Source organism: Pseudoliparis swirei, chromosome 23, assembly GCF_029220125.1.
Source record: "Pseudoliparis swirei isolate HS2019 ecotype Mariana Trench chromosome 23, NWPU_hadal_v1, whole genome shotgun sequence".
NCBI lineage: Eukaryota > Metazoa > Chordata > Actinopteri > Perciformes > Liparidae > Pseudoliparis > Pseudoliparis swirei.
In genome coordinates, this window is record NC_079410.1 from 16,506,392 (window position 1) to 16,531,772 (window position 25,381).

The following is a 25,381-nucleotide window of genomic DNA, read 5'->3' on the forward strand; positions in this document are numbered from 1 at the left end:
GTCCATTCATAGTCAGCTAAAGGGTTTGTAGGGGAGCCAAAACATATTTCACCAACATGCCAAAGCAAGAAATATATTTGTGGATTCCTCAGAAACAAACAGAAAGACAACCATGCCACAGACACAAAGAAATATTAACCTTTGAATATGCTTGGCGTAGCTCTGTAACAGTATTCATACATCCTGTACAATGATCCATGTGTTATAGATGTCCAGTCACAGTACAGGAGGTTTAGTTTAATCCCCATGTGTATTAAAAACAACAATGTACGCGACAACAGTTTAATGCACCCAAGAACAATACCTTTATACATGTAATCTCTGCATATGGAAATCTAACGTCTCTACGTTTGAACCTGGAGTTTGGCTGAGCACAGCGCCTCCCCGTGCTCATTGCTGGCTCTACATGTGTACACGTTGGCGTCCTCTGGGCCGACTTTGGCGAAGACCAGAGTACAGCGGCCATCTTCCTCGTACTCTATCTGCACCGTGGGGGACTCCATCACGGGCTCGTCACCACGCAGCCACACAACCTCTGGGTCAGGGTAGCCTGCCAAGAGAGATGGAGGGGCGAGGGCAAGTTTAATAAAGCAGAGACGAACACGTCCTGACCAGTACAATGACACGATTGGAAAACATGTACATGGCAATATTTCTAATAATGGAAAATATGCAAGGAGTGTTCATTTTTTAAGTCAAGTCTCAAGTCACTGCGCCACAACATCACAAAGAGGAACTCGGGTCCTGCTCGAGCTCTTGAATGAAGTCGCGGGTACCTGTGAGGTGACACGAGAGACGGGCCCCGGATCCCCGACTCGCCGTCTGGTCCTCGAGGCTCCGGGTGAAGAGGGGAGGCCCCTGCATCTTGCGCTCCAGAGACAGCAGGGCATGCTCTGCCTCGGGGCTCAGGGGCGAGTCTGGGACAGAGTAAAGGGGGAGGAAGCAGGCTAGGAGATGAAAAGGATAGGGAAGGAAGCCTGTACGGCAAAGCAACAAAAAAAAGGTCCGGATAAGAAGATGAGAGAAGAAAGTGAGTGTCAGACCTTCTCCGGGGCTGGTCGGAGATCCAGGGGAAGAGTTGTCGCCTTTCGACAGCACAGCCATCCTCTTCAGAGCCAACAAGGCCTTTCCTGCTTTCTAGGAGACACAACAACAACGAAAAAGATGTCAAGCACAAAAGTCCTCAAATATAAAAGTCCCTGTGCTGAGGCGTTACCTTCCACTTCTGCCTGGCTAGAAACCTCTTCATCTTCTCCTTGGACAGACTCCTGGTGGTGGCCAGACCTCCAGACTCAAACGCCATCCAAGGGTGGTCCAGTGCCTCCTCGCTGGACATCCTCCGCCTGGGGAACACACGGAGGTGTTAAGAGTCGCGAGTGGACACAGCGTCTGGAGCCATGTTAGCGCCTATGACATCACCTGGTGTCTTTGCTGAGCAGGGAGCTGATGAAGTCTTTGGCCTCGTCCGTGATCTCATCGAAGCTCTCCTCGTCGAACTCCCACTGGGCGGCTGTGACCAGGGCGAGGGTCTCGGCGTCGGTGTTACCCTGGAATGGAGACTCGCCACTCAGTCTGAGGACCAGAGAGTGAGAGACGGAGGTGGGATTACATGAACCGCTTCAACCACGAAGTGGCATTAGCAATCTGAAACAGTCAACAGGCGGTGGATCCATCCTGAGTACTACCACCAGCACAGTCCGAGCAGACCATTATGTTCTATTAAAACAGGGACACTTGGACATCAAAATCCAGAAACCATGCCCCAAATTCTCAGGCCTCTTTGAGGGCAATTTCTTGAGGGAGCTCTTTTCTTTTTGAGTTTTTGGAATGTATTTATCGCCACAAGCAGAGTGCCATGTAGTCTTGTTACATTTGAGAGAAGGCAGACGTCTCTACGGGCAATACCTCCAAAATTAGGCAACTCACACCAAAATAAACCAGACTGATAAGCAAAGAAGGAAAAATATTTATTTTAGATTTTGTGGTTAACAGTCCTTATAAATCTCCTAAAATGGCTATCGGAGTTGATTGATTATTTATATATATACATACGCACACACACGATGTGTATATATATGAATGTAAATAACGCACACAAAAATAGATATTTAAATGAATAGTTTTAAATTTTGGGAGATACATTTAGTAGTTTTGTTGCCAAGACTTAGATGAGAACCAATCAGGCTAGTTTAGCTTTGCACAAAGAATCAGGGGCTAACAGCTAGTCTGTCCAATCCAGAAACATCTAAATCCACCTTGAGTCAGCACCGGAAGCACGTTTCCCAAAAATGTCAAACTAGAAGAGCGACGGTGTGACTCACAGTATGTAGCAGACGACTCCGATGCTCCACATGTCAGTGGTAAAAACCACAGGCTCATAGTTGATCACTTCAGGCGCCACGAACTCTGGAGTCCCGTGCATCACCTTGAGAGGCGTGTTGGCGTCTGTGAAAACAGAAAAATCACCGACATAACTCCCGGGAACACTCGCGAGAACGACAAGCAGGGATCAAAAGAGAGTTTCGCTGCGCGTACCGAGCCTGCTGGCTAGTCCAAAGTCAATGATCTTAATGGAGGTGCCGGTGGTGTCGACACACACGATGTTTTCCGGTTTGATGTCCAGGTGGACGATGTTCTGCTGATGCACGTAGGCGATCCCCTCCAGGATCTGATGCATGTAGCGCACGCTGGCCGACTCCGTGTGCTCGAAGCTGTCGTCCACGATGCGCTCGAACAGTTCCCCGCCGGCGATGCTGCAGGCGGACGAGGCCGCGGTCACATGTGTTGGCGTGCAAACCAGAAAAGAGAAGTTGCAGGACACACATGACGTCCACGACGATACTCACAACTCCATGACCATGACCATCTCGGGCCTGTGGTCGTACGCCGCGAGACACTGAACCAGCTTGGGGTGGTGGAGGAAGTTCATCAGCTCGATCTCCTTACGAGCGGCCTCCCTCTCCTTGGCCCGGCGACCTTTGTAGAACTTCCCCGCGTAGACGCGTCCCGTCTCTTTGTGGGTGAGCTTGAACACCAGGCCGAACTTTCCCCTAACGAAGAGACACGTTTGATTTTGTTCATAGCCTTCAGACTTTAAAGGGTACCTGTAGTGCAAAACAACAACGTGCTACATCCATTCGGCGCATCAAATAAATCATATTTACCCCGCCGCTATTGTCAACAAGTCACGCATAGCCCGAGGATTTACATTTCTTTGTTAACATTCCGAGTCCGTGAACGCTTCAGGGCGCAGCCATTTTGCTAGTTATTTACTCATGTCAAAGGTCACTATGACGTTGAGTCGTTGAAAGGAATTCAGCCAATCCGGAGCCACTTCTACACGCGTTGCTTCTTGGGATAGATCGGTGGCCTCAAGAATTACACAATCTATATCAGGGGTGCTCAATACGTCGATCGCGGCGTAGTATTGGTAGATCGCATGACATAAAAAAAATTTGGCCCGCCCCCCTGTCACTTTCTCTATAGCGCCACATTACAGCAGCAGCACGTCATTTCTGTCTCTACGTGTTGCGTTGACAGTCCTCTGCCCGCCGTCTCGTGCGCCGCGGAGCTCCCGACACCGGTTTGCGCGCATCGGGACGGACGGAGCAAAGAAAAGTCACTAGCACCCCGAACATGTCGGCCGAACATTGCATCAATGAAAGACATCTCCAGCGCTGGCTTATGCGCGATGTAGCTATCAAGCTCACGCTTTTGTGTGAAGCAGATGAGGTCTAATGACACTATATCATCGGACATAAGTTTGTGCTCTTTACAACAAATGCACTCTGTCTGTTTTTGTGGCACACATTTCCACAACTGCACGAAACGTCCGCCGACTTGCGTGCACGGTCCGCACGGTGAAGCATCTGGACCGGCGGTCCTTCGGCATCAACTTCATCAGAATCATCACTATCATCGCTGTCACAATTCACTAAATGGGGATAGTCTGCTTTTAAAGGTTCAAACAAGTATCCAGTTGCTGAATCAGACAATCTTTCATCATCCATATTATCAATCTCTCAGCATTTGTTTGCGGCGCCGACGTTGTTTATATTGGTATCTGAACACATCCGCTGTGGCTGGCTGTCGATCTATCAACGATCTGACGTCACACCACCCGCGACATATTCAAGCTCCAGTGCAATGTCGCATGTCGGAGTTGAGGACTTTGAACAGCCTAAACTACGTATTGTTATTGAATACTGGACCGTCAGTGCATGAATAACCTTTAGAAACACATTATCTTTTGATCTGGCTACATATTCGTTTTCACTACAGGTACCCTTTAAGAAAGAAATGAGAAACAATCTGCGTTTCTAATCCTCCGCCTGTCAAGAGGTTAAACTGAAGTGCATTTCTCTGCCGTTATTGTGAATTGTTGACGGAGCAGAACTGTGTCTCTACTTGTTTTCGCCCCCTCCGTCTGTCACACATGGCAGGATGCCGTTCCAACATGTACGGATCAAAAGGACCACTTATTTTCCAAGGAGAAACAGGTCGGTTCCGGATACTCACATGCCCAGCCTCTCCTGCAAACTGTAGTGATCCGAAACCTTTTCCGACGAGTTAATAGTGACACGGGAATACGCTGGTGGGGCCTCTTCTTCTTTGGGCTTCTCTACACCTACAAAAAAAAAAAGAGGCACAACAGCTTTAATGTAAGGCTCATTATATTTGTGGCATCACTAACCCATGTCGCCTCACCTTTCTCCTCCATCCTGACCACTAGGGACACGGGTCCTGCCTCGCTGGCTCCCACTGCGTTGTAGGCCCGGACTCTGAAACAGTATTCCCGATGAGGCTGCAGCCCGGAGCTCACTCTGAACGAGGTGCTCTCGCACCGGGCCGTGAGCTCGCTCCAATCCACGGACTCAGCGCCTCCTTGGCCCTTCACCTCGACCACATAGCCCAGGACCGCGCTGCCGCCGTCGTAGCAGGGGCCCGACCAGGACAGCACGAGGCTGTTGGCGGACACGAGGGAGACCACGGGGCCGGAGGCCGGGGGCTGAGGCCGGTCTGGGTGGTGGATGAAGAACTCAAGTCACTGCAAACTCACTTCAGGTTCCAGATGCTGCCAAGAGTGTGTGTCTGTGTGTGTGTGTGTGTGTGTTGTTGTGTTACCTATGACAGAGAGGTTGAGCGTGTGTTCTGCTGAGCTCCTGCGGTCCTTCACTACCACAGCGTAGCGGCCCGTGTGATGGGGTTTAGCCTCCGCTATGACCAGCGTGCTGCTCCTATCAGTGCTCTCTGACCACAGCTCCGGACCGTCCACTATCTGCAGAAGGAGAGCGAACAAAGTTAATATTGAGAGAATTAAAGATAAAAAATGCATTAAATGCATTCTTTCCAAATTAGGCTTTAAATGACACCTCTTCTTTGTTTCTGATCCAACACGACACGACAGGTGGGCTGCCGGTGAAGAAACACGTCACTCGCGCAGTTTGTCCCGCCTTCACCTCGAGGTGCTGGGGAGGGTTTTCGAAATATAATGATGCGACTGCAAAAAAATAAAATAAAGACAAAAGTATTGAGGCCCTGAAACCCGAGTGGAAGGAAACAATCCAGTGTGCGAGCGTGAGATAAAGACGCAACACCATCTGTGGTGAGTGCTGTGTGTCACTTATTGGTGGAGCATGCAGCAGAACAAGTGTCTCAACTGTAAACACACGCAAAACATGAACGACCTCCACGAGTACAGACAGTCCTTCAAGGGCCAAATAATGTCAATTTAGTTCTCCTGTTGCTTTCCAGTTAAAAAAAAAGAAACACACACATTTGAACACTGCATTCTTGTAATATAACGTGACCGTACAGATTAGTATGGGCATTTCCATATGAGAGCTGGAGTCAATATCAAGCTATCAGTATTCAAATAGTTTGGCCTCAGGCTGGGGAATTTTACGCGAGACAATCTGATAGAGTTAGCCATAAATGGCTTTCCAGTTTATCTTCTTAAAAACACATTAGAAATTAGCGTCTCTCGAGCTTTAGACATTATATTATATTCATAAAACCACAAAAAGCAGTATTACGTATCCCGCGTACCCATAGTGGACATTCAGACCGTATTATATAATCGGCTCACGCTTTTATCGTTGCGGGCTACACCCTAAGGTAAAGTTCCCGGTGCACTGCAGCACAATAGCTTAGAGTCAGACATTATATCATGTACAAAGGCCACGAATAAAATAAAAAAAAGGTGCAACTCCTCCGGGGCAAACCGCAGCAGCACCTGAAGCGGCTCGAACACACAAAAACAGACTCTAATGAATAAGTAACTTCACCGTGGACAAAGCAGAAGACAGACAATACAGCGAGCGGTGAATGGTGAGAGAGAAAGAAAGAAAGGCGAGTGCTCGATGGACGAACAGGTGCATTTCTCACCTGACCCCGAGTTGGCTCTCTTCTTTGGGATGACTTCTGCAGGTGAAGCACAGGTGGGTTTAAGTGCGATGGAGGCGTGGCTCTGCTCCTCTATGCTATCAGTAAACACACTGATACAGCTGCACTGTGCACCTGACTGCTCCACGTCACTGACAACCAATCAATTATTTATGTAAAGACACAACATGGACGTCCCGAACAAGTCAACACTGTCACCAATTCTCCTGCTGGTTGTTTTCATCCTGTTTGCCTGATTAACGAGAGACGATCAGGTGTGAATGGCAGGATCTGGAATGACATCGGATCGTCTCTCGTTCCCTTCACCTGGTCCTCACGCCCTTCTCACCTGCAGCCTATTCCCTCATTAGTCCCTCACGTGCGCTTGTCCTCGGCCAGCTTGTCTTGGGTGTTACTGCCAAACTCTCCAGCGTCTCCCTAGTTTCTCTGCCAGCCTTGACCCTTGACCCTGGATTCCTGCCTGCCCCCTTTTTCTACTCGTCTCCCTCGCTGACTGATCTCCCGGTTGTGAAAACCCAGTAAAAGAACAATCTTTACATCTCATGGTCGTGTATTTCGGGTTTGGTACTTAAAACAATGATTTAAAGATATTTTCCCGGTGCATCGACTCGTGTCCCGAGAAGAAAGGAAGCTGCGCTGGATGGAAAATGTCACGAATGATCAAATCCTTTGAACCTCTCTGTGATTCAATTCAATTCAATTCAGTTTATTTGTATAGCCCAATTTCACAAATTACAAATTTGTCTCAGAGTGCTTTACAATCTGTCTGTACATCATCATCCTGCCCCAAAACCTCACATCGGACCAGGAAAAACTCCCAAATAACCCTTCAGGGGGAAAAAAAGGGAAGAAACCTGGAGGAATTATCTGATTACCTCTTGGAGTCGAGACTGGGCTCAGCTTATCGGAGCCTGACGGCAAAGAACAAACGGGTCCTTTGAACTTCTGCAGCCCCTTTTTGTCAGACAGCGGCGGCCCTCCATTACCCACAATGCTCTTGGAAGCAGAAGTTGAGACACAACTCTGCACGCCGCAGATGGTTTCAAAGTCTGGATCGGTTGTCGGTAAGAGGAAGAGGAGGAGAGACAAATCGGAAGTGAAACTTCTTCTGGGTCACGAACAGAATGGATATTGAGTTCAACTTTAAAATTAGCAGCAGACATTGACATCTAACTTGTGACCAGTGTGTCCCAGTCGGGTCCCAGTGGGTCCCAGTGGGTCCCAGTGTGTCCCAGTCTGGTCCCAGTCGGGTCCCAGTGTATCCCAGTGTCTCCCAGTAGGTCCCAGTGGGTCCCAGTGTGTCCCAGTGTATCCCAGTGTCTCCCAGTGTCTCCCAGTGGGTCCCAGTGGGTCCCAGTCGGGTCCCAGTGGGTCCCAGTGGGCCCCGGTGGGTCCCAGTCGGGTCCCAGTGGGTCCCAGTGTATCCCAGTGTCTCCCAGTGGGTCCCAGTCGGGTCCCAGTGGGTCCCAGTGTATCCCAGTGTCTCCCAGTGGGTCCCAGTGTGTCCCAGTCGGGTCCCGGTGGGTCCCAGTGGGCCCCGGTGGGTCCCAGTCGGTTCCCAGTGTATCCCAGTGTGTCCCAGTCTGGTCCCAGTCGGGTCCCAGTGGATCCCAGTGTGTCCCAGTCTGGTCCCAGTGTATCCCAGTGTCTCCCAGTGGGTCCCAGTCGGGTCCCAGTGGGTCTCAGTGTATCCCAGTGTCTCCCAGTGGGTCCCAGTCTGGTCCCAGTCGGGTCCCAGTGTATCCCAGTGTCTCCCAGTGGGTCCCAGTGGGTCCCAGTGGGCCCCGGTGGGTCCCAGTCGGGTCCCAGTGGGTCCCAGTGTATCCCAGTGTCTCCCAGTGTGTCCCAGTCGGGTCCCGGTGGGTCCCAGTGGGCCCCGGTGGGTCCCAGTCGGTTCCCAGTGTATCCCAGTGTGTCCCAGTCTGGTCCCAGTCGGGTCCCAGTGGGTCCCAGTGTGTCCCAGTCTGGTCCCAGTCGGGTCCCAGTGTATCCCAGTGTCTCCCAGTGGGTCCCAGTGGGTCCCTCACCTCTGACAAACACAGCGGCGCAGCAGGACGTCTTCCCCGCGCTGTTCTCTGCCAAACAGGTGTAGGCGCCAGCGTCTTCCGGTAAGCATTCCCTCACCACGAAGCTCGTCTCCCTGCCGTTGAAGGAAGGAGTCCCAAAATGGGCCACTTCACCTGCCCATAGGAGCAAAGAAGCAAACTAGAAACTCTCTCTCCCGCCGGTGCAATGGGCAAGAGAGAGGAGCCGCGGACCCTCTTGAACCCGGGCATTGGTCAAACCCACGCTGATGTTTTTAACAATGCAAAATATCCCAACGTCAAATAGCCAGGTTGAGTTCAGGAGAAATGTGTGGACGATTAGGAACAAAGGCAACGAGGAAGGTGCCATGACATAAGAGCATAGAGTAATAATATAAGCGCCATTGGGTTGGCGCCAGCACAAACGCAACACAGTCATGTGAAACATCACACAGAGCTGGTTTCAGTTTGCGGTGGGACTCACCATTATGCAACCACGATGCTTTGATGGGCTGACTCCCGGTGAGAACCCCCCGCAGCGTGATGTCATTTCCTTCGTCCACGGAGCAGTCTTGCAGTGGCTCTATGAAGGCGGGGGCTTCCACACGCGTGAGAGCCGAGTTGTTATCAGACCCTGGATGGGGAAGAGGCGAGAAGTCAGACGCACAAAATAAGGGCCGCACATTTACATGAATGGTTTACAGACGTGTCGTCACTGCATCTAACTGCATTTTTACAAGAGTTATCACTTAAGCTTTCCCCCTCGTTTATTTCGGTCCTGCGTGTAATACCAAGTTTGACCACAAACTGGTGTTTCTACATTAATTCACACACTAAACGCAGTAAATATTCGGCCTTGTTTTAGATGAGAAATAACACCTGCTAGAAGTGTTAAATGAAACGCTACGTAAGCGTGTTGCATCCTCTCATCTCCCCGAACCGTTCAAACCACTTCCTCTTTCTTGTCCTGTTCTTTGAAATTACATGAAGTCAGGTCATCGTTGCCCAGAAAAAAACTCTTGAATGAATCAAACAAAACATGCTTTTTTTAAATCTTGTTTTTAAATGCACTAGTGATATCGAAGCTGGTTCCGGGCTTAAATCCTGGGGGTGGATATTCCCAAGGACTGCAAGCCCCCTGATCCAAAGCTTAAATTAAGTGAGAAACAAGGCCTGGGGGCTGAGGGGCTGAGGGGTAATGAGAGGCAACTGCATTCCAGCCAGAGGTGTGAGGGGAGAGACACACCTGGAGCCGGTCTCCTTATCAGGGAGGTTCACAAAGCGCAATCAGGCGAGCTGATCTTGTGTGAGTCTCTTCTCCCCGAGATCTCCAGAGTGATGGCTATAGTCCGGGAGCAGATGGTTCGTGATGGGGCTTTTGACCGAGCTCAATGTGTTGTTTGTGTTTGTGTTTGAATGCCACTGCCATCCTGAACCTCCCATGCGACCCGGCTCCACTGACCTTCAATCATATCACCGGGACTAGTAATCACAGTCAGGCCTTTACTCCACGCTCCGCTCGGCAACAGCCAATCGACTTGTGACTCCTGCACCTCGAGCTAATCACTCTACATCCAGACTGTTTACTGTCCTGGCTCCTCAGTGGTGGAACGAGCTCCCCACTGACATCAGGACAGCAGAAAGTCTCAACATCTTCCACCTGAGACTGAAAACATACCTTTTCCGACTATATCTGGATTAAAACACAGATTTGCACTTCAGTGGCACTTAAATAGCTCTTATTATGGTACTTTTGTAGTTCGACTATGATGAGGAAATGTTACTTCCTGTATTCTTGTTGTTCTTAGTTTGTACTCTAGGTTGAATGCACTTATTGTAAGTTGCTTTGGATAAAAGCGTCTGCTAAATGACATGTAATGTAATGTAATATAACGCCTTGGACACAGTACTAGTTATGGTTTAACAGAAAGGATGTGTTTACCACCAACCTTTAGCCAGCGTTTACAATCCTCAAGAATTCACCATGAAGCCAGATGTTTGCTACTCTGAGCTACACACTGAGAGGGGGTTTTCACTGATACATGCATACCTCAACTTTTATTAGCAAGTCAATGAACGCTTACAGCCTGCAGGTTGCTGTAAAAACCATGTGCTGAGGCTGACTATAAAACCCCATCGCACCATGGCCAAGTAGACCATGTGTGTCTGGCCCTGATGTTTTGACTTGCAAGAACTAACTGTGCAAGATGATCATCTGATGGACAGATGTGTGTGTGTGTGTGTGTGTGTGTGTGTGTGTGTGTGTGTGTGTGTGTGTGTGTGTGTGTGTGTGTGTGTGTGTGTGTGTGTGTGATGTCTGCCAGGTCACCATTTGCACTGAAACAATTTCTCTTCAGCAGACATTAAATGACAAGATTGATGAAACCTGCCTGTGCATTCCTTAAATACTAACTCTCTCAGTTTCACAGCCAAAGCCAACAAAGAGTTTTATATTCGTAAAAACTGAGCAGGGTGAGAAAGAATGCCCTTAAGCTTTTAGAGCCCGAATGATGATGTTCAGTGTGATGTGAAAATATACGGTTCTCTTTACAGTCAACAATCAGATCAAACGTAAATGATATCAACTTTAAAAGCAACACACTTGGAGTGTGTGTGGTCTTGGACTTGTTTTTAAACCAGGAGAAAATGAACGTTTGTTTGTCGTTGTTTTCTGTACGCAGTGAAGTTAAATGTCACCGTAAAGCATCACCATGTTCAGGCATGCTCAAACGATGACGATAACAACACGATAGTGCCGAGCTCCTTCCAACATCAACACCCACGTTTAAGATCCCACGCAGCCCTTACCTTACCTGTGTCACAACATCTGTCTCTGGTGTCAACGCCTCCCGGCCCATTCCCCAGGGCGGGCGGTGCGGGCGATGCTCGGGGGGGCTTGATATGCATCCTGAAGGTTGACACGTAATGCTGTTTGCTGCCATCGCCGTTCATTTCTATGTGAGGACACACAGAAATGGCCTCTAAACGTGTAAAATAAATAACAAAATAATATCACGCAGTCATTTCCCGAGCCGGTTATCACACTTCCTTGCCTTGTGTGTGTGAAAGCAGCACTCCCCACAGACTCTACTCTCTCACCCTCAACCCGCCTCTGATCTCCTCTAACTCCACCTACAGCACACAGCTTTCTCTTTTTACGTCGGCCTTCTCAGGGCAGGGCCGCCCTCTCCTTATCTCTCCAAAGGTCAGTCTGATGCCAGATTTCACACACACACCTAAACACCCCCCCCCCCCACACAGCTCAGACCCCTCGTCTCTGTTAATGTGGCTAATAGACACACATAAACAAGGGAAGACAGAAAGAGGGAGGAAGGGGGATGGTGGGGGGAGGACTTATCTATCCGACCCAGCCAAAGGTCGCATTGTGTGTTGTTTGTCGGATGCGCTGCCGTTTATCGATTCCCTTGTTTGCACCTCTCACTTATCAATGTTGCGATTGAACTTTGTGGCGCCGGTGACGCAAAGGTTAGTTTCACAGCCCCGAGGGTTTAAAAGAGCACTCATTGCAAAACGACCGGCATCGTAAATCCTTCGACGTCTGAGCGCCGGGGCCTCAGGTGCAGGAGATTCCAGCGCGAAGCGGTTGTTTCCAGGGGAACATCGTCCCTTCCAGTGGCGGTGCGTCCATAGAGGGCGCTAGGGCGCCGCCCCTCTTACAATTTTGAGATGAAAAAAAAAAAGAAGAAGAAAAAAATATCATATATCCTGTCAAAAAACATTATATACCAAATCATTAAAATAATAAAAACACTGTGTTGACGCGCTAAATGTGTGTGGGAGACCGTAAGCCCCTGTCAACAACCACTTAAGTTAAATGTGACATAAATAATATATCGCCACTCATCTTCACTTAGAGAAGCCCCGCCCCATTTTCGGGGCGCCGGCCCAACGTGTGTGTGCGGCAGCGAGCAAACATTTCACGGTCGTTTCGGCAAGGACGGCTTCTCATTGACGGATGAAACGTGAATCTTGGGGCGCAAAAATGTGCGCCCTGGCCAATGACATCGTTTCTTATTTCACGTGACTGGACTATTCGGCAAATCAGAGACCGGGATCGTTCCCTCAGCCCAGAGAGCTCCACGGAGCTACAGAGCAGGTCGCTAACCGGAGCTGTTAGCTGGAGGCTCAGTGAGTAATGCGCTGTTTAGTTTCCCCCTGTCTGTCGTTCCAAAGTCCTGGGACTGAAACTCTCTGGACTACAACGGGGTGAGGGATCTAAAGAGCTTCAGACAAGTGTAAAGCACGAATCTTGCCGCAGTTATCTAGCTAACAGCATGGAGCTAACTCGAGCTAACAGCATGAAGCTAACCCTGTTTGCAGAGCAGCAGAAGGAGACCGAACTGGCATCGAAAACACAACGAAGAAGTTCTGAAAAACAGACACATTCCCTCCAGAATAATGGAAACAGGCTGGTTACAGACATGATTGACTTTAACCAGAGAGTTATTGAGAAGTTTGCCAACTTTAAAGAGAGGAGGCTACTTGTCTTTACACGTAGTGGGTCTACTCTGTCAAACACCCAATGTAACATGTGATCTCTTTCTGACTCTATTCTGCTCTGAACCTCTTTCATGTGAGGGTGAAACTCTTTTATTTTGCAAACCTCTGAAACCCAACCCAATGTTTCTTAACCCTCCTGTTACCTTTACATTTACTAACATATTTTACCCTCGGGGTCAATTTGACCCCAGCAATTAAAACCTCCAGAAGATTATTAGAATTAATATTGTTTCCCAAGTTTAAGTGTGAGGTACTTTCTGTTTGTTTGTTGACTACCTAAATAGCCCTTTAAATATATAAAAAAGTTGATATTTCTTATATGTTTGACAGTGAAAAACAGCCTGGGGTCAAATTGACCCTAAAGGTAACAGGAGGGTTAAAGCTGCTCTGAACCTCTCATGCCCAAAGTTACAGTGTGTTGACAGTTGTTATTGGACAGTGTTGAGCACGGTGTTTTCTTGAAATAAAACTTTGTTTTTTACAATATTCTACTCAAAACCTCTTTTCTTCTCATTGTTGAGTGCTATTTAAACTGCGTCGCTCAACTGCGCCCCCCCCCAAAACAATTTCACCAGCCGCCACTGGTCCCTTCACCAGATCCTCCACCACCAGCTGCCATGGTAACCAGGGATGTCTCGGGAGGAGACGAACACATGTTGTTTAGACCCAACGGATCGCCGCAGCCTCCGCTCTAGATGATGGGATGCAGTCATGAGGGAGACATAAGCCCGCCCCAGTGAGCACAACAGAGGCCCAGTGAGGTGATCATAACATCTCCTCCCGCTCCCATGCACCACCCCTCGAATTCCACATCAGTGATCACACAGAAAAGCTCTGTGAGCGGCTTGTTTTTAGTTTCCGTGAGGGAAGAATTCCCAAATCAAACATTTACCAAAAGGCTGCACACACAGAGACACCATTGTAAGGGCCTTTTGATGATGTGGATTTGTATTCGTTCCGTATTATAGTGTGAAATCCTTTGCTGTTCCAAAATAGCAGAAATGTGTGCGAACATGTTTCCTGTGAAAGTGTCCCAGAACGTCTCTGTTCCCAGAGAAGGGATGAGACCACTGGACTCAAACTCCAACTTCACTGTTAAAATGGAAAAGCATCCTATTATTTACACGAAAGATTACCAAGCTCATTTCAAACTGCAGAAGAGTTTATACTCTTTACTTTTCTCAGTTGCAGGACACGGATGTCCTTGTTTTTTTAACCACCCAGCCTGCAGGCTCCAGGCTGAAACGATACATGAAACAGGTACTAGGCTGTCCCCCCCCCCCCAAGCACCAAAGGACGAGCACACCGAGCGATATGTGGTACTGTGCTTTATTTCACTGCAGACTCCACCCCTCCCTTCTCGTGCCTCCATCCCTATGCCACCTCATATAGGGTAGGGACACTAATCAGCTGATGCCCTGCAGCTGAGGCCAACCTGTCAATATAAGAAAGTATATATCTATCTATCTAATAGTAAAGTCAACATAAGCCAATCACATCGGTATTTACACACACTTGCACGTCATAAAAAAACACATTTTAAAATTAAGTCAGACTCAAAGCGTCTCGTAAAATGTGACAGTTTGTGACAGCAAAAGACAATAGAGAAATAAAACACACCCAGAGAAAGTTGGCAGGCACCGTGGAGAACCAGAGCTGCTCGGCGAGAGCAAACGCAGCGATACTGCTGCGTCTCTCATGAATGAGATGGAGGCCCCGCGGCCACTTACTACACACAATAGAGCAGGAGGCGGGACATGGCCGACCCTCCCATTCACCCACCTCTTCCCTCTGCGTGCTGCAGCTCTGACCAGTTGATGGCGATGCGTGCAGGTAGTGTGAGTGTCGTGTCAGGGGGGGGGTGATACAACTCAAACGCCCCCCGAGATTCCAGAACTATCCACCGTGACTCGTCAAGCCAAACACGAGGGGGCTCGATGTAGACTGGAGGAAGGATTAGGTCCGTGGAAAGGAATTCCTTTTACAACTTCAAAAGGGAAACTGATGCACTGTGAGTGCACATGAAATGATTATGTTGACAAAACAAACAAAAGGCAATGACGTCATCATAACACGGAAGCATTTAGGAAGCTAGAGATAATTGGGCGGCCAATTATTTTATGAAAAAGTAATCAAACTGACACAAAAGAACGCGTCAAATAACGAATGGAGCGGATAATTGGGGAACCGCAGCGGCCTCAGGTGGGAAATGTCTTTGTTTGCTTTTTTTGCAAAAGGTCTGCCACAGGTTGAGTTCCTGTGACTATCCGGTTGGGTCAGGTTGGCTCCTCCAAGAGGACAGAGTCCAATGTGGTGAACCATTTAGTAAATAGAGCAGTCAACCGGTTAATCAAGAAACACTAATGCCCAATTAACACTAATGACTACAGCTCTTCAGGCCCACACCCAATGTGAAGCCACTGGCTCCACCTGGAGGGCCAGACTGTGTACATGCAGGCAGTGCATCGCTTCCTACATCCTCAACTCCTTCCCTCTGCGTGGACTCCTAGTGGCCTCCTAACACCGAGTCGTGTCCACTCTGTCAGTGCGACAATGTTCTTCTTGTCGGGGCCGGCTCAAAACAATGGAAGGGATACATTTATGCATCTATTATCTCCATTGTTTCTATATTACAAATGTAGTGGAGTGTAGGGAGCTTGTGCTCTTACACAACTGGGAGGTTCCCAGTTCATCCCAGTATCCTGATTGATGACCCGCCTGTCCACAGCGACTGGCATCTGCAACACAACACGTTAAAGACATGCAGCCGGGGTCGTCACACTTCACGACTGTATTTATGAAACTAAAGTTGTCCAATATTCTCTCTTTGCTCTGTCAACGCTTCGGCTTGAAGGCCATGTGTTAAGTGCCCTAAACGCGGCAGTAAGGGGACACGTGTGCTTCACAGGAGACGGATATATCTTGAACCCACACCATCGGTCTTCTCAGCGGCATCCCCTGGACTAATTTAATAAAACACTCATTAGTCCCGTGGTGACCTTTAGAGGAGATCTCCTGCACCCGGGAGACAGAGGGGCTTTAATCTCTGGCATAAAAGAGAAACACTGGACACCACCAACCATGCAGGCCCTTCACACAGCAGACTCGCGTAGCAGGGTCAGCACAGGTGTAATTGATACATTTTAGTATGTCATATATCAGTGGCGATTTTAGCATGACATTTCTGGTGGGGCAATTTTGTATGACGTCATGTCACCGTCACAAAAATAGGGGTAGCTGATTATTATAACAGTAGGCCTATATAGACCAGTCAGATATACTATGGGCTGCATTTTGAGTGCAGCAGGGAGCAGAAATCCTATTTCAAATGCATTTCACATGCTTAAGCGCTCAGCCCGACACAAAGATTTTGCCTATAATAATAATAATAATAATAATAATATTGCATTATATTTTTAACGCACTCTTCATTCCAAAGAATCTCAGAGTGCCAACATAGTACGCACTATAATACAGCATTAAAGTAAAATGATTGCAACAAAGTAAAAAGATTAGACACACACATAGCTTAAATAACTTTATTAAACAACACTTTGTGAGACTCCGCCCACTCCTCCTCTCTACCGCCATCTGCCTGATGGATCGTGGAGGTCTCCATCGTGGAATATGCCTACTATGAACTATTCATACACTCTGTCATATTCATTGAATGTATTTTAACTCTAAATCTGTCCTTCTGTACACATTACATCTATTGCACCTGTCCATCCTGGAAGGGATCCTCCTCTGTTGCTCTCCTGAAGGTTTCTTCCTTTTTTTCCCCCCTGAAGGGTTATTTGGGTGTTTTTCCTGATCCGATGCGAGGTTCTGGGGCAGGGATGTCTATGTGTACAGATTGTAAAGCACTCCGAGACAAATTAGTAATTTGTGAAATTGGGCTATACAAATAAACTGAATTGAATTGAATTTGTAAAAAAGACGATGTCCTTGAGCTCTTTTTTCTCAGTCACGGGGTACAGGTCTCGCGGTTTTCTCATTATTCCAGTCTAGTTGTCAGGCAGATTTCGTGAGGCACATCTGAAAGTGCCCCACCGCTCAATGTTAACTTTGGCCTGTGTGGCTCACGCTCATTGGTGTTTCCATGGTAACGGTGGGGCAGCGTGGGCCGGAGCCCCACCGGAAATAGAGGGACAGCGGAGAGCATTATTTAACAGAGCAAGCACACAGACAGAAAAACACACAGATCAAATGACTCCAAAACAAGACTATAATGCTTGTGAGTCAAGTTTATTCAAATACATATTCACGCTACTTTGCATTAAAAATACATATATATTTTGCCGCAAAGTACGAATGTATTGAGCTTTCTGCACAACAGCGTCATCTGGATCTAGTGGGGTAGTGCCCCACCTGCCCCTAATGTAGAAACGCCACTGTCATATATATATATATATATATATATATATATATATATATATATATAAGTTCCAGTGCTTCTTCCACTTCTGCACCGCTGGTTCATCTTCTCCTCACGACTTCACAAGTTGCAGAGCTGCGGCTTGAAGAGCTTGCTGACATTCTGTGCTGACTTCACGAGGCAACACACATCCACATGCAAGTCTCGGGTGTGAATGTTATGAAGCGTCCGAGGAGGCGTGAAAAATGTAACACTTGAGCCGACCAGTGACCCCTAAACGTCTCACGCAGCGGGACAAGAAGGCGTATGTGGCCACAGGGCCGAGAGGCCTGCAGGCCGTGGCCACGCCCACTGGTCCCACTGAAGAGCACGTGTGTCTGCACACGGCCTGGTTTTGGGACGAAATCGTGTGTTCTGTGTGTATTGTAGCAGTAAATGAGCCGAAGCAGCAGGGGGCGTTGTTCACCAAAACAATATTAACATTATCTACAGCTGAAATCGGATCTTTGAATGAAATGTTTGATTTCAGAGCTCAGTCTTTACATCTTGAGACATGTACTTACTTCCTTAAATGGCATCCCCTCTGTTAGCTTCTTTATATAGATATAGTTTTTATAGCGAATGAGCTCTGAGGTGTCTATAAACACCTATGAGGTGTCTTTAACGCTGTTGTGCAAAATGAGCTGTTGTTCTCTGCTCTGCTGGTTTCACACATTGACCGGGACCCTCCGGCCGACAGCCAGACAGCGTGTGGAGGGAGCCAAAAAACACAGGATGCAAAGTAAAACCACCAAACTCCTGATTATCTCCTCAAGAAAATCACTGATAAACACGTCCTGATTCACCGAGGCATCGGAATATTCAGATTGCGTCTTGTTTGCATGCGAGACGTTTGTGGTTCGATATGCCGATGGAAAAAACAGGCTCGCGCCGTAGTTTTCCATTCTTTAAAATACAACTGCAAACCCTTAAAAGCATGACACAGAATTGAAGTAACACCCGGTGTTATATACAGTTTGTAATAACCTCACCGGAATAATCTCCTGGCCTTCTGTTACATTAGTGAACAGGGCCTGACGGTCCATTTTCCATGAGCGAGTGCATTTGTGAGTCAATGTGTTCACCCCCCCCACCCCACCTTTGCAATGAGGCCCCTCCGCCCGCTCTGCTGGCGGTGAGGGCCCACATGGAAGCGATTATGCCGTGCTGAGAGTGAAATTACAGAGAGAAACTACTCAACTGGAGCCCTCCTATAACCACTCGCTCATTCACTGGGGCTCTACACATGAACGCCAGCTCGGAGAGCGCACTGGAGCCCAGACGCAGACGGGCACACACACACACACACACACACGCACACACACACACACACACGCACAGGAGCTCTGCTGCCACCTTGCCCGAGGCTGTGGGTTTCCACCGCGTGGCTCTGTTGGGACAAGGCCGCAGTGTGCCTCCCTCCCTCTCCTGGACGGGAGTGGGGCTGTAAATTCCTCAGAAAGTGCTGTTAAGAGCGCCTCCATTAAAACAGGGTAGGGGGGGTGAGAGGTGGGGGCGGCGCTCGCCAGAGTGGAGCCGACTTCATAAGTCATCGTCGAAAAAAGAAAGAAAGCCCGAGGCCTCGCTGGGGCCCCTCCGACAGGGGGGAGAGCCACGAGAGCCGCAGACCAGATTATGAGCTGCACACGGCGCCCTGCTCCGCACGCCTCGCTCACCTGTACAGGTGTTGAGAGGGCCGCGGCGTCACATCAAAGAGTCCTCGTGATGTTTCTGCAGGGGTCTGATTGACTCCGGCGGTTTAAAAGCTCTGCGCTCACGTGCACAGCTGTAGTATTGGGAGGCTTTGCTCCCTCTAGGCCGATTTGTTTTTTTAGAGAAATAATCATCTCCCACTTCCACCCACTGATGGTGTGGATCAGAAAAAATGATGAATTATGTTTTAAAACAAATGCAAGAGTTTCAAAACTAAAAGTCAACAAAGGTGCCTTTGTATCTGCTGATACGGTCGATGCATCAAAGTCAAACCGTGACATAATATGTCGTACCGGGCCGTCGACGTCTCACTCTGGGTGCGTTACAAGACGTGACACATTGAACAGAACGCTCTGGGGCATCAAAGCATTCATACTCTGAAAGCTGATCCGTCTCTGTAGCTCCGTGCCTGAGAACCACAGACATTGTTATCCCAAGCTCTCGTGTCGGGTAACATACCATGGTCATATTATTTCTAACAGGTAAAAGCTTGTCTAGTTTCGATGCCTCCTCGCCTCTCAGGCTTTGCCAAAAGAAAAAAAGAAGAAAAGTTCTGAAACAATGGGCATGACACCCGGAGCTTTAGAACCCTTCAGACACCTCATCCCTGTCATTTGCTATATACTCGCGCCCCCCGAAAAAAAGGTTTACGAGAGTGTCCTGGCTGTGTACGCGCTGCGGCGGCGTCTGCATGCACACTCGCCGTTCCCTCCTCTCCGCGCACGCTCCTCCCAATCAGGCCCGTTATTATCCCAGGCGTGCTGCAGGCTCCCAAAATATCTGTCACGCAGCTGTCGGCGCCTCTCTCCGCTCAGCAGCTGGAGAGGCTCCGGGGTTACTCCCTTTCGCCGGCTGGTCCCTGATACTGTGCACCCTGAAGGACGTGGGGCGGGGGAGTTTGTTTACTTGTCAAAGCAACAAGTGAGCGGGCCCGGGCAATAAAATCACAGACACATGGCTCGTATGCGCGAGGCCTGAAAATGAGCCACCGAGGAGGACGTGGAGTATGGGAAGCTCGGTGGGCTGAACTCCTTTTTCCACAAGTCCTACTGGATTTGCTCTTAGCTCCAAGACACACACACACACACACACACACACACATGTTGGCCTGATCGTTTCTGCAATGAGGTACGAAAGGTTGTGTTTAGTGATTTTAAGAGCAGCTGGACATCTGTTAAAGGCCCAACACCGCTCTCAAAGAAACCAAGAGGACAAGAGGCCAGAACCAATGAAATCCTTTCGATTTTAGTGTTTTATCATGACTTTTTCTTTTTCTGTGGAAAAGATACGACTCTGACTTCAACGAGAGATTATTATTTAATGAAGAAAAGTGATTCTAGTGGAGGGAGAAGCAGGACACGTCGCCCGCGGTGGCTGTGAGGAACCAGCGCTTATGGCCGAAGACCCCGAAACAAAGTCAGAAACCGAAATGCACATTTTATTCTGCGGCCTCCTGCCAACCTGCTGCGCTCCATCCCACGCACAGTGAGCAATGATAGGCGGAGAGAGAACATATTGCACTTCCTGTTGAGATTTCGAGGGAGAGCGAGACAGATAGATATAGTCCGTGCTCTGGAAAGTCTCAGCTGCTCTCCTATGGTTAGGATAATGTACGACTGCAACTAATCCAGTGCTAGCCTTCAGAGCAGGAGTGCTTGAGCTTGTGCCAAGATTTGATTAGAAACAGACTTACTTCATGTCTGGAGAGTTTGTTTTCTTTTTTTCCTCTTTTTCTCATTCCTGATTTCCTTTGTCCGTTTTGCAAGCCCCTTCATAGGCCGGCTGTAATTATGATACAGTAACAAAAAACAAGTAAAGTTCATGATATATGCACACACACTTAATCAGAAGCTCCACCGGGGCACAACGTGATCCCTCTCTCTCTCTCTCCGACGTGCCGAGGCCTTCTCCCCGTCGGAGCGACATCGTAATATCAACTCCAGGAGCATTCTTCCTGTCTTGCCCCAAATCCTCGGCTTGTCCCTTCTTGCCTTCGAGCGAGCAGAAAACGTCTGCATGCGAGATTTAAGATCTAAGATCAACAAGGGGGGGGGGGGGGCACTGAAAAGCTGGGCACCGACAATAAAGAGGAAAAGGATTTGCCCTGGACGGGCACGGTTAACGGCAGCGTGTTATTCATCTCTGCGTGTGTATAGAAGAGGCCACCAGGTAAAGACTGGGAAAAACACGTCAAGCTTTTCTGATTACTCTGCGAGAAGTTGTTTTTTTGGGGGGGTTGTTTTACATCCCTGGCAAAGAGTTGAATGGAGAGCATCTGACTCCATTTAGTTGGGTCTGCGTGCAACTTTTCAACTGAAATATTCACTAAATCACACACACGTCTCCTCGTTTCCTTCCCTTTTCTTCCTTTTGTTGTTTTCCCCCTGGCGAAAGACAAAAGCAACCAAATAAAACCAAATTTTCCATCACGCTCTCCAACCCCCCCCCCCCACCCACACACCACACACAAAACAACCCCCTTAAAAACCATCTCCCCCCCCCCCCTCTCTCTCTCTCTACCACCGGCACCCCACCCCACGCCGCTCGTCTTCATCCCCTCGCTCTTCACTCGTCTCTCTCTCTCTGCTTCGCTGCAAAGCCAAACAAGCCAGCCATTAAGTTGAGTTAAGCGCAGGAAGTGGGCCTTCGGGCCAGGCGGCACTGTTTACAAGGAGCCGGTCGGGTTTCAGCGGCGCTTTGAAGTGAGCGGCTCACAGGAGACTGTCTGTCACTAGGCGAAGGCCCGGCACCGCTCCACTGACTCACTCACATTCCCCCCAATCATCTGAGCAGAGAGAGAGAGGGGCGGAGGGGGTTTAAAAGGGAAGATTTATGTCTCACCCGCCCTCGGAGTATCAGTTTCCGCCTCCTACCTGTCTGTTATTACATTTCTTCATCCAACCCGGAAGGAAGATACAACACAGACAATCATCGACTCGTCCGACAGATGAGCTCCATTGACAGTGTGACTGTAGCTCAGAGAGATGCAGCCTGCCTCTGGCCCCAAAGCCTTCGCTTTGAGGGATCAACTTTCCCCAAGCACACCCATCTAACTTCATGACATCATCCGGCAAGACGGTTCAATTTCAGCCAGGGGGGGGGGGGGGGGCATGGCACCGCTGCACTAAGTGGTAAGTAGCACTTCTTCTTCTTCTTCTTCTTCTTCTCACAATTATGCAACCGCCCAGACGACTCCTGTTGATTTAGGCGACCCCCCCCCCTCCAACAACTAATAAAGGCTTCTTGTTTTGTTTGGCACCCGAAGGCGACGTCGCTGTACACGTGCAAGAAAAGCATTCTTTCACGGTCGCCACCAGCTTCTCAGTCACATCAACAGTCGGATGTGAAGTATCTCAGAATATGTCGGGCTATCACAGGAGAGGAGAGTCCAATAGTCTCGCTATGAAGCTCCTCGTGTCCCGTGGAGGGTCTTATGTAAGAAGCCAATTCCACTGAATGACAATGCTTTTGTTTTCCTGCCTGTCGGAGGCAGCAGATGTTCAGGTGTGACACCCTGTGACACCTTCACCCCCGTCCCCCCTTGAGAAAATACCATGGTTGAAAGTAACATGGCATTATTTAATCATTAAGGAGAACTCGACACAAGGAAGGGATGAACTAAAGAAAAACACAGTTCTTCCTCTTTGAACCAAGGGAATTAAAATCAAGCATTTTATGTATAGTTGATTATATCTTCACATTCTGCAGAGTCTCAGCACATGTTTTCTTTGGGTTAAAAAAAAAAGGACTTACAGCCCATGAGAAAAAAAACAAAGAAACTTCTTGGAGGTCGTCCAACGGACTGAAACGGTCTTTTAATTCATACAAAAACAACGTCATTCAAAAACAGCAATTAATCATCTAGAGCTACAGTATGTGTCATTCTCACAGCGCAAAAGTACAGTTATTTACACTGGCCGACAAGGAAAAAAGGGTTTACTTTCTATAAATACAAATATATAATTTCATGTTTTTACAAATACTATTTACAATGTCATTTAATTCCATTTGAAAAGGTTTGCAGAGAGAACACACCGCCGCTCATCCTCTGTGCTCCTCCGGCTGCTGGATTGTCACTCAACGTGAGATTATGTTGGCTTTAATGGGGGGGGGGGGGCATGCTTGTTATTTGTGCAGACGGTCCGGCTCAGTCCTTGTTTATCCAGCTTGCCCCTTTTGTCAAAGCCTGACCCTCCTTTTGGCAGGTATGCGTGTGCCGTGAGACCCTCTGTGGCCACCTTACCTATCACAAGACTAACAGGTCCACATTAATACACCCCCCCCCCCCCCCAGTCAACATTTGATCACATTCCCCCGTCTTCTACACTGTGGTCTCGCCTTGTTTGCCGTTCGTCAGCCTCGTGTAAAACTTGTGCCAAGAGTGGAGCGTCTTCCCGGACCAGATCCAGAACCCGGAGGTGATGCCCACGATCAGCGTCATGAGGTACTTGATCATGTAGACGGTGAAGTCGGGGGTCATGCGGGGCCCGGTCTGCGGGGGGCAGGGGATGGCCAGGCTCCTGCAGTTGCGGCTGACCCAGCTGCGCTCCCAGTGGGGGCGGAAGGCCTGCTCGTAGAAGACGCAGGCGATGACGATGGTGGCGGGGACGGTGTAGAGCACGCTGAACACGCCGATGCGCACCATCAGCCGCTCCAGCTTCTCCGTCTTGGAGCCGTCGTGCTTCATGATGGTGCGGATTCGGAACAGCGACACGAAGCCCGCCAGCAGGAAGGAGGTGCCGATGAAGAGGTAGATGAAGAGCGGGGCCAGCACGAAGGCGCGCAGGGGCACCAGGCTGCTCAGGCTGACGAAGCACACGCCGCTGAGCACGTCGCCCTCGATCTGCCCGATGGCCAGGATGCTGATGGTCTTGACGGCCGGCACCGCCCAGGCCGCCAGGTGGAAGTACTGGGAGTGCGCCTCGATGGCCTCGTGGCCCCACTTCATGCCCGCCGCCAGGAACCAGGTGAGGGACAGGATGACCCACCAGATGGAGCTGGCCATGCTGAAGAAGTAGAGCATCATGAAGAGGATGGTGCAGCCTTCCTTCTTGGTGCCTTGGACGATGGTTTTGTAGCGCTCGGGGCTGAAGCTGTCGTTGCACACCACTTTGTCTCCCAGGAAGTATCCGGCGATGTAGGCCACGGACACCATGGTGTAGCAGCCGGACAGGAAGATGATGGGTCGCTCGGGGTATCTGAAGCGCTGCATGTCCACCAAATAGGTGGTCACCGTGAATAAGGTGGACGCGCAGCAGAGCGCAGACCACACCAGGATCCAGATGCGGGAGAAATGGATCTCTTTGTCACTGAAGAACATGTAGCCGCCGCTCCTCGACGGGTCACAGGGAGCTGCGCAGTCCTTCACCTCTAAAAACTTGTAGTTCAAGTACGGGGGCACTTTGAGGACCGGGGGGCAACGGAAAGCCCTCTCGTGCGTGGGGACGTCGGTGCCCGGGATGGGGATGATGGGCGGGACGGTGGCGGCGGAGGAGTCGTTTTGCCCCACGCAGATCTGCCCGTCTCCCAGCACCGGGAAGTTCTCGCAGCGCAGGCGGTCCGGCCACTGGAAGCCGAACTTGTTCATGAGGGCCTCGCAGCCCTGCTTGGCCCGCTCGCAGATGGACCTGCAGGGCGGGATGGCCTTCTCCAGGACCGTGCACACGGGCGCGTACATGGAGCACAGGAAGAATTTGAGCTCCGGAGAGCACTGTACCTTCACCAGCGGGTAGAACTGGTGCACCTCGAGCCCTGCGTCCTCCTGGTTGTAATGGCCCACGAGGTTCGGCATGATGGTTTGGTTGTAGGCTATGTCCGTGCACAGAGGGATGGAGATCGGCTGGCAAAAGCCATGCTCCGGGACGACGATTCCGTTGTCCCCGTGATACTGGGCTGATATCAGCAGAGGCAGCAGGAGAGCAGCGCACCAGGGCATGCAAGAAATCATCTTCCAAAGTTTAAGACGAGCAACTTCAGCCTGATATAACTTCGTCGTGAACGCGCTCTGTGTGTATCATCAGTTCTGCGAGCACTTCTGAAGAGAGAGAGAGAGTAACTTTCTAAAGTAAAAACCCGGAGGTGAAGACCTACGCTGCTCCCTGGTCTCGGCAGAGAACTGCTGGCTGACTTTTTTCTTTTCTACAACTCCGAGTCCCTCAATACTATCAAGGCAGCCACAATAAGAAACAACACTTCCGGTATGGACCTTCAAAATAAGATCCTACACGGTGAATTTGACGCGTTTGTAGAATTGGATGACAAGATACTAGCATAGCTAATATGTTATGTAAAATAATGATTA

General features: G+C 49.3%; 2 protein-coding genes across 2 annotated transcripts; both read right to left on the reverse strand.

The window, feature by feature from the left end:
* Positions 1-268: 268 nt before the first annotated feature.
* On the reverse strand, positions 269-11,664 carry mylk5 (myosin, light chain kinase 5). The gene is made up of 17 exons (XM_056406478.1): positions 11,243-11,664; positions 8,914-9,063; positions 8,433-8,585; positions 7,281-7,454; positions 6,388-6,423; positions 5,373-5,500; positions 5,125-5,278; positions 4,708-5,019; positions 4,519-4,627; positions 2,847-3,050; positions 2,536-2,753; positions 2,322-2,445; positions 1,420-1,572; positions 1,217-1,343; positions 1,044-1,137; positions 777-917; positions 269-550 (listed from the first exon to the last, which is right to left on the reverse strand). The coding sequence occupies exons 1-17, from the start codon at positions 11,379-11,381 to the stop codon at positions 345-347; spliced, it is 2,622 nt and encodes an 873-aa protein (XP_056262453.1). The 5' UTR covers positions 11,382-11,664; the 3' UTR covers positions 269-344.
* An 11,196-nt stretch (positions 11,665-22,860) lies between these two features.
* On the reverse strand, positions 22,861-25,240 carry fzd2 (frizzled class receptor 2). Its single transcript, XM_056406488.1, has one exon. The coding sequence runs from the start codon at positions 25,025-25,027 to the stop codon at positions 23,402-23,404; it is 1,626 nt and encodes a 541-aa protein (XP_056262463.1). The 5' UTR covers positions 25,028-25,240; the 3' UTR covers positions 22,861-23,401.
* Between the last annotated feature and the right edge of the window lie 141 nt (positions 25,241-25,381).

Excerpts from the sequence above, each read along its gene's own strand:
- fzd2 (XM_056406488.1), bottom strand. The coding sequence starts at position 25,027 with ATGATTTCTTGCATGCCCTGGTGCGCTGCTCTCCTGCTGCCTCTGCTG.
- mylk5 (XM_056406478.1), bottom strand. The coding sequence starts at position 11,381 with ATGAACGGCGATGGCAGCAAACAGCATTACGTGTCAACCTTCAGGATG. Across the intron at positions 5,020-5,124 it reads GCTCAACCTCTCTGTCATAG|ACCGGCCTCAGCCCCCGGCC; the intron begins GTAACACAACAA and ends TCCACCACCCAG. Across the intron at positions 2,754-2,846 it reads ATGGTCATGGTCATGGAGTT|CATCGCCGGCGGGGAACTGT; the intron begins GTGAGTATCGTC and ends GTCCGCCTGCAG.